At 36.1% G+C, this 15653-nt stretch overlaps 1 protein-coding gene across 1 annotated transcript in view; it reads left to right on the forward strand.

The window, feature by feature from the left end:
* The window catches only part of Vps13B (vacuolar protein sorting 13B), a 1316993-nt gene that overhangs the window by 942200 nt on the left and 359140 nt on the right, over positions 1-15653 (forward strand). Inside the window, exon 37 of the mRNA XM_090406926.1 lies at positions 5679-5862. Within this exon, the coding sequence (XP_090263052.1) occupies positions 5679-5862 (184 nt within the window). The remainder of the gene's footprint in view (positions 1-5678; positions 5863-15653) is intronic.

The raw sequence follows: 15653 nt of genomic DNA on the forward strand, positions 1-15653 counted from the left end.
TTTCAAAATCTTATATACATTGGGTCTTATTTTATATAAATCATGTTCTAAATTAGAAATGAATTTATTCTATGATTCTCTATGTCTTTTTCTGACTTCTCTTTTAGCTATGGCTCTTATTCTTTTATATTCTATTTCATCTTTTAATCTTTTACTGCTTAACCATTTATGATAGGCTTCTTTTTTCATTTTGATTATTTCTTTGGTTGTATCATCCCATATCTTCAGTTTTTTCCTTTTATTGAATTTTTTGGTCTTTCCTAACCTTTCATTTGCTGTGCATTTAGTATCATTTTTATATTAAGCCATTCTATTTCTATTTCTTCATTTTGTTTTATTTTATCTAGATATTGGTTAATTCTTTGTTTATATAGCCATTGTATATTTGTGTCATTTAATAGTCTAGTTTTATAAACAAATGTTTTAAATTTTTTTTCTGTTCTTTTTACTTGTAGCCAATTAGGTGGTAATCTTAATTTTATTTTAACAAGGAAGTGGTCACTGCTTATTTCATATCCTCTGTGAACTCTAACATCTAATGAAAACTTTGATGTCTTTTCATTTAAGATAAAGTAATCTAATATTGATATATAAAATATAAATATATAAACATCATCATCAAATTCCTGCCATGTACCCTCAAGGGGTGTACAGAAACATAAATATCTAAAATCTAATTAACATAAATATATAAAATATTTAAGAAATTATGATTAAATAAACTTTCCTGCATTACTGAAAAGAACTTCAATCATTGTTTGAAGTATAGCGCTGAGGGAAATGCTAATAATGGTACACCAGAGTGGAAGTTGCTCTGATGTATTTCCAAGCATGCACGGAAGTGAAAAACAATGTTATTGAGTGTTGCTAAATGTTCAGCTGTTTGTGAGAAGGAAAGGAACACAGCAAGAGAGAAACTGTGAAGTTTCTGTCTCTTCAATATATGAAGACTGGACATAAATTAGAAGAAAAGTTAGAAATGGATGACTGAGAGAGATTATCCTTGTTATAAAGAGATAAGTGTAAAGTTTATTGTAGGTCGTTGATCCATATAGGATATATTTCAGTTAAATCTGAATGGAACTTGATTGATTTGCAGTTCATACAGAAATGGGCCAAGTAAAGTTTGTTTTATTTAGGATTCTCAGTCTGATGAGTGATTTCTAGCAGTTTTACATTTAATTATATATTGGGTTTTATCCTTTATCCAAGTGTAATCAAACAAAGTTTGTGCCTGAAGTACTTTCAGGACTGGAGCTACTCGTGGTAAAGGTGGTATAAGTTCTCATCACTTGCCTTAGTATCTCCCATAATGCAAAGCACATCTCCTTGCAGACATGTATAATGCTATGCATTAAGGTAAGGGCCACTACCCTGACCTGTTTCATCTGTTAATTGAGGTGCTGTTTAAGTAAAGACCTCTCTAAAAATTAGGCGGTCCCCCAGACCACACTCTACAAGTGGCCGAGGGACTGTCCAACTCAGCAGTGGCTCTGCACAATGGCAGGCTCACCCCACCACCAAGCAGAGCCATAATCTCAGCAGTGGCCCCACTCAGAGACGGGTGAAAACTACCCCCAAGCAGATCTTTCACATCTCAGGTAAAACAACCACTTCTGCACAAAAGTACATCAGTGGGAGCCAGATCCAGAGGTGGTGATACTAAGGTGGAAGTAATGGAGAAGTCATATTTACCTATATGAGTTGCCAAAGGGTGTCATACCCTATTATTAAAATTCTCTAGATTAGAGATAAGTTTATGGAAGTTTTTTAACTTGGCTATGCTACTAATTATATATTGGGTTTTATCCTTTATCCAAGTGTAAGCAAACAAAGTTTGCACCTGAAGTACTTTCAGTACTTTGGCAACTTGTATAGGTAAATATTACTTCTCCATTACTTCCACCTTAGTATCACCACCTCTGGGTCTGGCTCCCACTGATGAAACCTCAATAAAGGTCAAAACCGGTCTGGGTAGTGTCCCTTCCCTTAATGCATAGCATTATACATGTCCTTAAGGAGATGTGTTTTGCATTATGGGAGATACTAAGGCAAGTGATGAGAACTTATACCACCTTTACCAGGGGTTTCCCCAGTTCTGAAAGTACTTCAAGTGCAGACGTTGTTTGCTTACACTTTGAGATCGTCTTTGAGATGTCTGCGATAGATGGAATAGAGACTCGCCATACAGGTTCAGGGTTTTTGACAATGGGCTTGTAAGAGTCCAAGATGGATTTAAACTTCCTTGAAGTGAAACTACTCTGTAGTAAGATGCATTGGATGGTGCTCAATTCTTGTTGGAGAGTTTGAGCTATGTAGCAGATAACGTGCTCTGTTGAGAAAAGATTTGAAGATACCTATTTTTTTGAGATGGATGATGTGCTGAATCTTGCTGTATGTAGCAGGATGTGAAGGTAGGTTTATGATGAACAGAAGTAGCAAGTATTTCAGAAGGGATATGGGAAAGGAGAACATCCAGGAAGACTAATTATCCATCTTTTTCTTTTTCCATAGCGAAGTTACATGGGTGTAGGCTGTTGATTTTGGTTAAAAAGGAAGTAGAGATCCTTCTGAGTTTAGCCAGATGGCAAACATATCATCCACATATCAAAACCAAAAGGAAGGTTTGTGGTGGTATTGAAGAAAATAGGGATTCTTCAAGGTGCTCTAAGTAGAAATTAGCAGGTGCAGGTGACAAAAGGCTTCCCATGGCAGTTCCTTCAATCAGTTCAACAAACAAATTGGCAACATACAGGACAAACTATGTCCATCCCTTCCTCTGTAAAAATGTTGAATATATCTTCCAGGGGCGAATGCTGGTCTTGAAATTCATGCTTGCTCTTGTTATCATTCAGGGAATGAGAGGTGCGATTGAAGTCTGATTAGCGAAATAATGAATTACTGACCGTTTAAAACTATGTACAGGTAACCCTCGTATAATGCGGATGTTAGGTTCCGCAGAAATGCCGCATTATATAAATCGCGTTATGCGAGTCTCAGATCACATAGAAAAAGTAGGGTTATGTTCTGAAATTGTTTTTTTTTTTTTTTAATTATATAAAGAACAATGACATATCCAACAAAAAATATTTTTTTATTTAATTCAGGTAATTCATGTAAGTTAAGAAAACATATAAACCATGAAACAAATACATAGTATAAAAGTATAAAAATTGCAAATTGTACTTAAACGTCATTGCACATAATGCATAAATGTTTTATATATAAAATATACATAATTTAATCTTTCATGGCACGAGGATTTGGGGATTGGTTAATAAACACTGGTTTTGTCATGTAATCACCTGATGCATTACTACAAAACAGTAGAGTAATTCTCTCTTTGGAAACTTTAAATCCAGGAGCTGATGTTTCATTTTTTGAAATATAGGTGCATTTTTGCACTTTTTTCCAATATAACCCGGATTCATCAGCATTGAATATCTGGTCTGCACTATAAATGTATATAAACTTTGAGAGTTTTTTGTTTAATAACTTCTTCTATTTTTTTATTTGTTATTAAACAAACTCTTTTGTTTAATAACAAATTCTACCCTACAGTTCTTCTTTATGAACTGGTCAATAACAGCGTCATAAAAAGTTGGTTGCAACTTAATTTCCAAAGCAACATGCACACTTGTAAAGGCTGGCTGAAGCTCGCTGGCTAGAGCTACTTTGACTGTGTATGGCCCATGTTTAAGCAACAGAGTGAGATGACGTGGAGGGAGTGGAAATGGTATGTGCCTGCATGAAATCAGTGCTGAAGTGAGGACCTGGATGCTCCCACAACCGAGCAAGCCAAGGTAGCTTGACTAGCGTCGGCCTTCGATACACAACACAAAGCTCAATTATTGCCGTGCAAGCTTAAAACATCTTCTGTCTACAAAAATAAAAGCCTAAATGGAATGCTTATAAATGCATGCATTTATTAACAAATAAATATTACTTCTTTCTCAATTAATGAGCTTGCGCAACAAGCATAGCAAAGCATGAAGAATTCGCCGCTGATATCATCTAATCTGTCAGAATCATTTGCTGAGTTTAGTTTACTTTTGATGGATAATACAGAAATATCTATTTTTTCTGTGGGGATGTCTAGTGGTGTATCCTTAAGTGATATCCTTGCCATAATTTTCTTGACAAGTTGGTTTTCATTGAAATGACATCAGTTTTAGAGTTATTTCAAAAGTATCATCATGCAAATGATGCGCTCCACAGAAGCACTCATGATCATAAAAGTTCAGGTATGGTGAAATTATCAGATGGCAGAATAGACATGCATGTTTAAGCTGTTGATATTTTCATAACGATCACCTTTTCAGCACAGGAGGATTTCAGAATGCGTGTGGTGGCATCGAACTTCCTCTTTGCATCCTGATATGATATATTTTGTTCTGCTTAAATCTTTTATATTTCTTTTTCATTCTTCCACTTGAGTGTAATGCATGAAAGTAAGCTGGATGATCTTTCTCATGATCAAGATGAACATTTAGCTTTCTTTGCAGAACCAAATTTGTTATCATGCCCTTTGTTACCACATTATAGACACAAATAGTAGAGTCATGACAGGCAGTTTGGGCATGCACATATTTCTGAAGTTTATAACATCTCAGTGGATTAGAGATGTACAGCCTAACAAGATAGCTGAGATACCTTTCTTTCACAGATGTTAAAGGTTTAAATGTATCAAAAAGTGATGATGATGATCCTGGTCAGAACCAGATGACAATCCCTTCATATCATGATGCATCTCATACCTGTCTCTTCTTGATATTTAGGCTCTGAACATATCTCCTCATCTGGAAGATCAAGGAGATCTCATTTTCATCATTCCTTAATGTAGTATACTGTTTTATGAAATGTTGTTGTAATTGGTATTTCACCCATTGATGTTGCTTTTAGCTTTTTCTGAATATTGCTGACATGGTGTTTCAACAAATTTATCACCAGAACATAGTTTCTTAACTATTTTGGAAGATCCTGCCAGTCCTCCTAAACACTTTTGAATAAAGAAGAGCAACATTTTCCCTGTTAGCTTTTCACCTGTTGCATGGAGGATGAGAAACATTTGTATATTTATATTGATGTCACATGCCTTTTGTTTCTTACTTCTGTTATCAGATGATGTATCTTCAATATCAGTTCTTGGTTGGGATTTTGTTAAGGCCTCTGAAAAATTTAAGGGTAAAGAATTCATACTCAAGCTGTTTTTTGTTTGGCATCAGAGTCCTTGGAGTCACACATGGACATTCACTTACTGTCAAGTAATGACTGTGCTTAGGAATTGAACTCTATACTGGCACCACTGCAAGCATTATGCCCCCATCCTCAGACCATTGGGTAGGAGATGTACCGCAACACTGTTAACTCTTGCAGACAAGCCCACCAGCTGACTAATCCTGGCCGGGACATATATAATCTGAATCCTACCCACAAAGTTTCCAGATTATCTAAGGTTGCAAACCTTAGATAATCTGGAAACTTTGTGGGTAGGATTCAGTAAATTCAGTAAAGTAAATGGATTATTATTAAGGTTTTTGTTCTATATTATTGAACTATAATTTAACTTTAAAAAATTGCATTCATATATTTTTATTTATTTATTTTTTTTTTTTTTACACTGAATAGAACTAAAAATAGTGTGTTCAAAACTCACAGTGATTAAAAACTCTTGGTAGGTTGTTTTCACTCCCTTATTTGTTGTACGTAATCATCTGCCAAATTCCCTTCTGGTTCATATACGTATACAAGATGGTAGCTCAATGCATTGTGTAGAAGTAAATGGATGTGGGCAGGAGCATCAGATAATTACAGCAGATGCACATGCCTTATGTCATAACTTCTGCTTTCAGATGGGATCAGGTAAGTATTTTAATAATTTTGATTTTTTTTTTTTAAATATCCATTTATTACCCAAATCAACTACTTTTAATCACTACAATTGAGGTGAATGCATTCTAATGATGGTTATAACACATCATTCAGATTTTCAAATTTTCAAATCTGTGAAATCTTGACACTTGCAGGGAGAAATACAGATGCTGACTTTTTATATTCTTAAGTATCTCAAATTGAAACTGCTGCAGTTACCATTTCTAGCTTTTCTGTACTTTTCTGTGAAGTAAATAACCGTCAACGCATTTGAAAAAATATTTAAAAATAATTATACCTTCTACTATTTCATCATTGTTAGCCAGAACATCATCAGGAAGAATAATAATAATAATAATAATAATAATAATAAAAGAAATCATAAAGCAACATTTATAACTGACAAATGTCAATCATTAATTTTGTTTTATCCTGTATCCTCATATAGCCTACAGTTGCTACTGAGGTCTTGGTTACAGCTGTGCAAGTGAAAGAACACACTTTTTTATAGTTTAAGGGAAATAACGAGTACTCATGATAAATGCATATGTCATTCAAAAATAAATAAATAAAGATACTTAACGTTTTAAAAAATATACAGTTATGAACAGTTGGTTACTTCTCAGAACTTGACTATAGTTATGGCATCAGAAATTCTGAGATTCAGAATTTTTGTCTCTAAAGTAATGTTTGCATGTTTTCAATAAAAGATGGCTGAATGTAAATATACTTGAAAGGAATATCTGTCTAATTCCATTGAACTCTGTGGCATGGGAAGCAAGTTTGTATTTATGAGATCATCAGACCAAGTGTTTGATGTAATCTTCATGTTTCTGAATTCTGATGTCAGCAGATAAGTCCTGACCATTGTCCAAAATAGCACATGACCTCACTAAAAACAAAGATAAACTAGACCACAATAAAACTATAACCATTCCATACATTAAAGGGACATCAGATAAAATAAACAGAATGCTACAGAAATACAACCTGAAAGCCACCTTTAAACCTCCTGCAAAATTAAAAAGCTTACTCGACTCATCCAAAGATCCACTCCCCTCTGCTGGCCCACCCTGGAGTATACTGTATTTATTGCACCTGTAATCTACCATATATAGGGGAAACAGGATGCACAATTCCTATCAGACAAAAGGAACATAAACGACACATTAAATATAATAACTATGGTGAAGCTGGCCTTTCTGATCATGCCCTGAACACTTTACATAGAATTGACTGGAAAATCACCAGTTGTTTACATCACACCAAAACTTGGTATGAAGGTAAATTTAAGGAAGCCTGTGAGATTCTTATCAACGTGTATACTCCAGATGATGACCTTAATATGATGGTTGAAATGTCGAGGAATTAAAATAGTTATTTATAACACAGTTGTAAACTCCATAATTTCTAAAATGAATTAATGTTGTCTGTAGAGGTGTGGGAAGATACTTATGAAGACCTCATGCTATTCATTCCGTAGTAGTCGCTTTAAGTGTTTGATTTTAAATTAAATAAAATAATAAATAATATAAAATAATTTAATAAAATAAAAATAATATATCTATCTATATATATATTTATATATAAGGAAGCCTGTGATATATATATATATATATATATATATACATACAGGGTGTTCGGGATAAATTTGACAGTTTCGTAAGGAAAAAGAAAATCTTCTTTGTATCTATTAAATTTAATGAATTGACAAAAAAACATTACAGGCAGAGTTAATTACAATACTATCAACAAGATTTACTCAAAATAACCACCATTAGCATCGATCACAGCTTCAATTCTGCTTCGGAACCTCGAACAAGCTGATGCTACAGTCTCCCTGGGAAGGGCCGCAAAAACTGTTTTAATTTTATCCATTAACTGGGCTTTTGTATTACTGGAAGTGCGATTGGTGTCTTTTTCAACTGCGCCCCATACAAAATAATCCATGGGGTTAAGGTCTGGGGAGTTTGGAGGCCAAACATTTGGACTGGTGAAGTCGTAGAAATTTTCAGACAACCATTTTTGACTTTTCCCAGAGGTGTGGCAAGGGGCCGAATCCTGCTGCCATACATACGGCCTACCATTGGCTACCCTTGTTATCCAGGGCTTGACTACAGTTAGCAACTCCACGAACAAAGCCCGAATTCCAATGCCAGGGTTCTTCAACACCTGTTCCTGCAGATTTGCGAGGAATTCTGCTGTACGAACGCAATCAGATCGTCTGCTAGGGATCTTTCTTCTTGCTACATCCTCGTAGTCACCATTGCAAGTCTCTAGTTCATGCCTGATTGTTTTTACTGTATTCAGGGAGCATTGGGCAGCAGTCGTAATATCCTTATTTTGATGGCGGGCACGAATCATCATGATACAAGTTATTCTCTTCCATGATTCAGGTGGGTTCCAGCTATCCATCCTTTCTGACATCTTGTATATGAATGAAGAAGGGTCCAAACTTTTAAATGAAGAGAAGTGTGTGTTAATACATGTAACTTACGGAAAAATATAATTAATTATAAATATGTCAAATTTATCCCGAACACCCTGTATATATATATATATATATATATATATATCACAGGCTTCTGTGAAAGGAAGCCTGATATTTATTTATATATATATTCATTTTAATATAAAACTGACTAAAAATCCAAGAATTATAACAAATTGAGATTTATTTGAAAACGCAACATATTTTGTCGGGATTGACTTCATCAGGCATTAAGAACATAGGAAACATTAAAAGACACTGAAAAAACATTGAAACACTCTAAAGCTATAACGGTATTGAGAATCTTCACAGGTTTCTCAACCACTTAAACAACCTCCATCAGGATATCAAATTGACCATGGAGATTGAAGAAAATAGTTCCCTCAGTTTCCTAGATGTTAAACTCACCCCGCCACTGCCTGAATCAATAAAAGTCTCTATATTTAGAAAACCAACACACACGGACTGATATTTGCATGCATCCTCACATCACCATCCAGCGCAAAAGTTGGGTATTATATCAACTCTTGCGAATCATGCACAATCTGTACTGTCAGATAAAGAAGAACTAAAAAAAGAATTGCAACATCTTAAATGGACCTTTAAAAGCAATGGCTACTCTTTAAAAATTATCAACAAACAATTATCCCACCGTCAACATAGCAACATAGAGACACAGGACGACTCCAAAGGTTATATCTCCTTGCCATATATCAGCACACTATCCAAAAAAACTGAGTAGAATCTTAAAGAAATTTAACATACAAACATGCTTCTCGACTCTTCCAAAAATAAGATCAAGTTTCAGCAACTACAAACAATCTCACAACCTTCTACATTTATCAGGTGTATACAAAGTCACATGTGAGTGCGGAAAATTACTGTGGTCAAACAGAGAAATCTATCCTCCTGCGTCTCGAGGAACACCAGAGAGACATTGCTTAAAAGAGAACCAGAGCTACTGCCCTATCAGGCCATGTCCTGTTTTCAATAAACACGAACAATGAAAGCCGCCAACATGAAGTAAATTGGACAACAACTTTAAACCTACACATTTGCCACGATGAGGTAGAATGCTGCATTGTGGAGTCAAAAGAAATCACCTTGGATCCTCTTCATATGAACAATAATCAAAGCTATAATTTGCCTGACTCTTTCAGCTCTACTATGAGATACTGGAGATTGGGTGGTTCCACACATGCACAAGTGTACAACAATAGAACTTTAACATGGACTACAGCTCAAGTTCATAATAACTGTAATTTACAGTTGAATATTATAGCTTTATAATTGTATAGCTTTAGAGTGTCTCAATGTTTTTTTCAGTGTCTTTTAATAGCTTTCTATGTTCTTAACGCCTGATGAAGTCAATCCCGATGAAACATGTTGCGTTTTCAAATAAATCTCAATTTGTTATAATTCTCGGATTTTTAGATATATATATATATATATATCAAATTATATTGTTGTCTGTAAAGGTGTGGGTTATAATAGTATCCATTTCTGGATACCTTAATAACCCTCACATCTGCAAACAACATTCAGTTTTTGTCTTTCAGAAACTTTCATTTATTTTGTTGCATAAAGATACCTGTGAAACTTCCATATTTACACAGAACACATATGCCATTGTTAAATATCAACTTATTATTTAATAACATTAACACATATTTTGTTTTGTCTCATGAGACCTCATTATTATTGTTCCCTATTCCCAATGTCTAATGTCTAAGTCACAAAGTTCCTATTTTCTACATTTGCTGCAAACATGCACTAACCAATCTCTCGCCTGCCACATATCTAACTGCCAGGATGTCTACATGCTGCAGGCAACACATACTACAAAATCCTGTACCATGCTGTGTAAAATGTAGTCCTTAAATAGGATAGAGGGCTTAGTGATAAGCCAATGGAAGACTGAGCTGAAGCCGCCATCTTTATTCAAACACTGCACAAAGAATACTACAAACTATACCAAAATATTATGTTTTTAAGTACAAATTCCCCAACTGCAACTTATCCACAGGCTAAATGTAGTATTCAATATTAGATTCCCCTTAATTTAAAGTAAAAAGCTCTAACATAATAACAAAAACTAATCTCTTTTTTTTGCTGCTATCTCTTAACCTGTCTGACTTTGCCCTTTGGTGGACTTTATTGGTATAAGTGTCCAGTATATACAGTATATATCCAGTATAATACATCCAATATATCCAGCATAAGTCAACAAGATTCCCTGACTAAATTGAATAACTGTTGTAATAAATTTGGTATGAAAATCAGTCTTAAAAAGACCAAAACTATGAAAATAGGGGTACATAGAAAATTTCAGCTGCATCCTGTAGAACAAGTAAAATATTTCTGTATAGGGACAGTTTTTAGTGAAGATGGCCAATTAAATATGGAAATAGACAACAGAATCAGCAGATTTGGTATGGTAGAAAGCCAACTATACCAAATTTGTCATGTTCTGTAGCATTGTGCATATCATATCCCAGGTTCACGGCAGTTAGATTTTAATGAAAGAAGATCAAACTTAGTGCAGGATTAAGTGTTCATTCTTGTTACATTATTTGGAATCCACAGCATTTGTGAAGGTCCCTTGAACTCTCTTGTAAAGCAATTATGATCAATTTAAGGCATTGATGACTAATGATTTGGTGGCTTGCAGTAGTTTTACAGGATGCCAAATTTGATTTATGCAGATATCAAAAAAAAGAAGACAGTTATGTGTTCAGACGTATATATCCCCTGACCTTCTCATCTGGCCTAGATAGCAAATAACACAAGAACAGTGAATCTCATAAACACCTGTTTTTTTTCGTGGTATGATACGGAGGTTTGGTGGATTTAAGAATCTGTAACTTGATGTAAGGTAATGTGATTGCATTTTTAAAATCTTGGTTAAGTGAAGGAGCTGTCAGAGGTGTATTAAGAATTTTGTTGATCATCTTGAGTTCATAACCATTGAGGATGAGCAATAAATTACACGATAACCATGTGTAATTTATTGTTTATAGTCATGCCACAGGTACCTTTAAAGATAAGCCATTGAGGATGAGGTTATGCCTCAGATAGCGCATTTCTTCATTCCTGTTAATTGATATACTGGAGATATTGTAATCTGTATCTTATAATGTGGCGTCTTGGAAATGAATTATAGTCATTCATTGTTCCTCAACAATTAATGAAAATATCATCGATGTAGTGTAATGAAGCAAGTTAAATTTTTCATCAAAAAAAAAAAAATTAAAACATCTAGACTATTTAAAAATTGTCATTAATCTTTCTTCCAAAGTGTTATCTGGCACTGAAAAGAATCTGTTATACTTGTTTAGTTTTATATTTTATTTTATCATCATCATCATCAAATTCCTGCCATGTACCCTCAAAGGGTGTACAGGATATGATAGTACTATATGAAAAATTTACATCATTACTACCTTATTATCTACAATTTTCCTCCAAATCAGTCTGTTACTTGTCAAGACTCCAACATTACCAGATCTTATATTTTTGTCATCTACGGCACTTTGTACCATATCAATCCACCCATATCAATCCACCTGCCTTGACATATTTTTTTAATACGAGTCTTGCACTTGGTCAAGTCCCTAAAGAGTGGAAGGAGGGCAAGATTGTACCACTTCATAAAGGAGGTGATCGAACTCAAGCATCAAACTATAGGCCTATCTGTGTGTCAGGTGTTGTGGTTAAGTTGTTGGAGAAGCTTGTGAGAACTAGGATCCAGAGTTGGGTTGACAACAATGGTATAATCTTTGATGGACAGCATGGATTTGCTAAAGGGAGGTCGTGTTTTAGTAATCTACTTACTTATTACAATAAAGTGACTGCTTCCTTGGACAGAGGAGAAGGATACACAGTAATATACTTGGATTTCGCAAAAGCTTTTGATAGAGTGCCTCATGATAAGTTGACAGTCAAACTAGAGCAGATGGGGTTGGATATTAGATTAGTGCATTGGATTGGAGACTGGCTATCTGATAGGTATCAACAAGTTGTGTATGGGGGTGCAATATCCAGGAAAAGGAAAGTCACTAGTGGAGTGCCTCAGGGATCTGTTTTAGGGCCATTACTATTTAACTTGTATATTAATGATATTGGCGAAGATTTGGATGGAGATATTCAGTTGTTTGCAGATGATGCAAAGTTGGGACGAACCATAAAGAGTAGTGAAGATGTTGTGGCCTTGCAAGAAGACTTGAATAAATTGAGTGATTGGGCAAGCAAATGGGGATGTGAGTTCAATGTTGCAAAATGTAAGGTTTTAAAATTTGGAAAACAAAGATGGGATGCAGAATTTATGCTTGGTGAAAATATATTGTTGGAAGTAGAGGAAATAAGAGATCTGGGAGTGATAGTGGATAAGGATCTAAAATTTAGGGGTCACATCGCCAAAATTGTGAAGACAACACAAAGACTAATGGGAATGATGAGGAGGACACTGACATGTAGAAGTAGGGAGATTCTTGTTCCATTGTATAAGGCTTTGATTAGGCCACACATGGACTATTGTGCCCAGATTTGGTCACCTGGTTTTCAGAAGGATGAAGAGATGTTGGAAAGGGTCCAAAGGCGACTGACTAAGGTAGTTTCTGACCTCTGGAATGTCGAGTATGAGGAAAGATTGAAAAGATGTAATTTGCAGAGACTAGTGGAGAGAAGGAAGAGGGGAGATATGATAGAGACCTACAAGTTGGTAAGGGGTTGCTATAGGATCAATGGTGGAGAAGTTCTACAGCGAATAGTGGGAGATCAGGGGAGAACCAGAGGTCATCCCTGGAAACTGTATAAAGAGGGTGTGAGTAGGGGAGTGAGAGGTAGGTTTTTTTCGTGCAGAGTTGTGAATGATTGGAATGCCTTGCCTGAGAGTGTGGTGTCTGCAGGGAGTTTGAATGTGTTTAAGACCCGGTATGATGAGATGTGTGTGAGATAAAAGGACCTCCTAGATGAGTCTTTGACTCCATGAGGTCTTGTTTAATAATAATAATAATAATAATAATAATAATAATAATATATCTTGGTCTTCTTCGGGGTCGTTTTCCTACCAACTTGGCAGAGAACAGTTGTTTTGCTAATCTTTCCTCGCCCATTCTGTTTAAGTGACCATACCACCTGAGATTAGCTCTGCTAATGCATTCCTGGATGTTGACAATGTCAAGTTCTTTCCTAATATTCACGTTTTTAATTATTATTATTATTATTATTATTAAGGCCTCCATGGAGTCAAAAGCTTCATGGGAGATCCTTCCTAAGAACATAAAGTCTGTCAAGACTCATCGAGGAGAGGTTCGCCGTAAGAAACACAGTCTATCATACCACTCCTTAAACTCATTGACCGTTCTCACCCTCACCACTCTATCAGGAAATACATTCCATGGCTCAACCACCCTCCATGCAAAGAAACCACTCCTCACCCTCTTGCTCACAGTTTCCTTATATAACTTCCAGGGATGGCCTCTTGTCATCACTCCTTCCAGCTGTTCAACCAAGTGAAAGAACACCCCAGTGTCAACCCTGTAACCACCTCTCAACAGTTTAAAAGTCTCAATCATATCACCTCTCCTTCTTCTATCCACCAACCTCTGCAGTCCACATTCCCTCAGCCGATTCTCATTACTATCATTGTACAGTCCTGAGACCATCTTTGTCATCCGTCTTTGTATCTTTTCCACAGTTAATTTATCCCCTTCAAATCCTGGGGACCAAATCTGAGAACAATAGTCCAAGTGTGGTCTGATCAGAGACTTATACAACGGAATGATAACCCTCTTACCTCTGCAGGTCAGTATCCATCTCATAATTGCAGCAATCCTCTGTGTTACCTTCACCACCTTTGCAATATGTCCCCTAAACTTCAGTTTTCTATCAATCATCAACCCCAGATCTCTTGTCTCCCCAACTTCCTCCAGTATAACTCCTCCCATAGAGTATGCAGCATCCCATCGATGTTTCACAAACCTCAAGACCTTACATTTTGCTGCATTAAACCGACATCCCCCATTCATTTGCCCATCTATCTAGCTTATTCAAATCCTCTTGCAGGGCTTCCACATGTGCACTATTACTAATAATTCTTCCCAGCTTCGCATCATCCGCAAACAACTGAATATCCCCTTGCAATCCACTGGCAATGTCATTGATATAAAGGTTAAACAATATAGGTCCTAGTACTGAGCCCTGTGGGACCCCACTTGTAACCTTCTGTCTCCTTGAAACTGCTCCACCATACACAACTCTCCAATACCTATCAGACAGCTAATCCGGAATCCAGTTGACCAATCTGACATCCAGACCCATGTGTTGCAAGTTAAATATCAGCTTATCATGTGGCACCCTGTCAAATGCCTTAGCTAAGTCTAAGAAAATTGCAGTATATGCCTTTCCCTCATCTAATGTTCTTGTAACTTTATTATAAAAGGCTAGCATATTGCTAAAACAAGAGCCCCCTTTCACAAATCCATGTTGACTCTCACAGATAACATTACCCTCATCTGCCCAGTGCTGTATACGGTCCCTCACTACTTTCTCCAAGATCTTAACAACTACTGATGACACACAGACTGGTCTATAATTAGACACTTCCAGTCTGTTACCACCCTTATGCAATGGCACTATCTTACCTTCCTTCCATTCCCTGGGCACCTTTGCCGAAGCCAGACTTTCATTGAAAAGCCAGGTCAAAGGCACTGTCAGTTCCCTAGCACATTCTCTCAAAACTCATGATGAAATACCATCCAGTCCCAAAGCTTTATTGACATCCAGAGTTCTCAGTATCTGAAACACACTTTCCTCCTGTACCTCTAAACCTTGAACCTGCCTTATCCCTCTAGCATTAAAACTGACTCCTCCAGGATGAAATACTCCAACAAAGTGGTCATTGAACAATTCCACTATTTCCTCTGCATCAGTCACTCTATTCCCATTTTTATCCCACAATATCATTCTTCATAGTCATTTCTCCTCCTACTGGCCACATAGTTAAAAAATTCCCTAGGATTTTCTAGCTTGGGGCCACCTCTCATATTCCAGTTTCGCTTTCCTTACCACACTAGTCACTCTTCTGGCCTGTGTCTTATATTCTTCATACATCCTCTCTTCACCTGTCTCCTTATATCACTTCCACAGGCTCTTTTTCACATGGAATTCCTGTTTAGTATTGTTTGTCATCCACTTTACTCCAAATTGCGCCCTCTTCTTCACTCGTGGTATACAACTTACCATTGCTGCTAACAAATATTCTTTCACAATTTCCCACGCACTAACGATA

The sequence above is a fragment of the Typopeltis vanoorti genome, chromosome 17 (genome assembly GCF_054136105.1).
Source record: "Typopeltis vanoorti isolate ZY-2024b chromosome 17, IOZ_Tvanoo_1.0, whole genome shotgun sequence".
NCBI classification, from domain to species: Eukaryota; Metazoa; Arthropoda; class Arachnida; order Uropygi; family Thelyphonidae; genus Typopeltis; species Typopeltis vanoorti.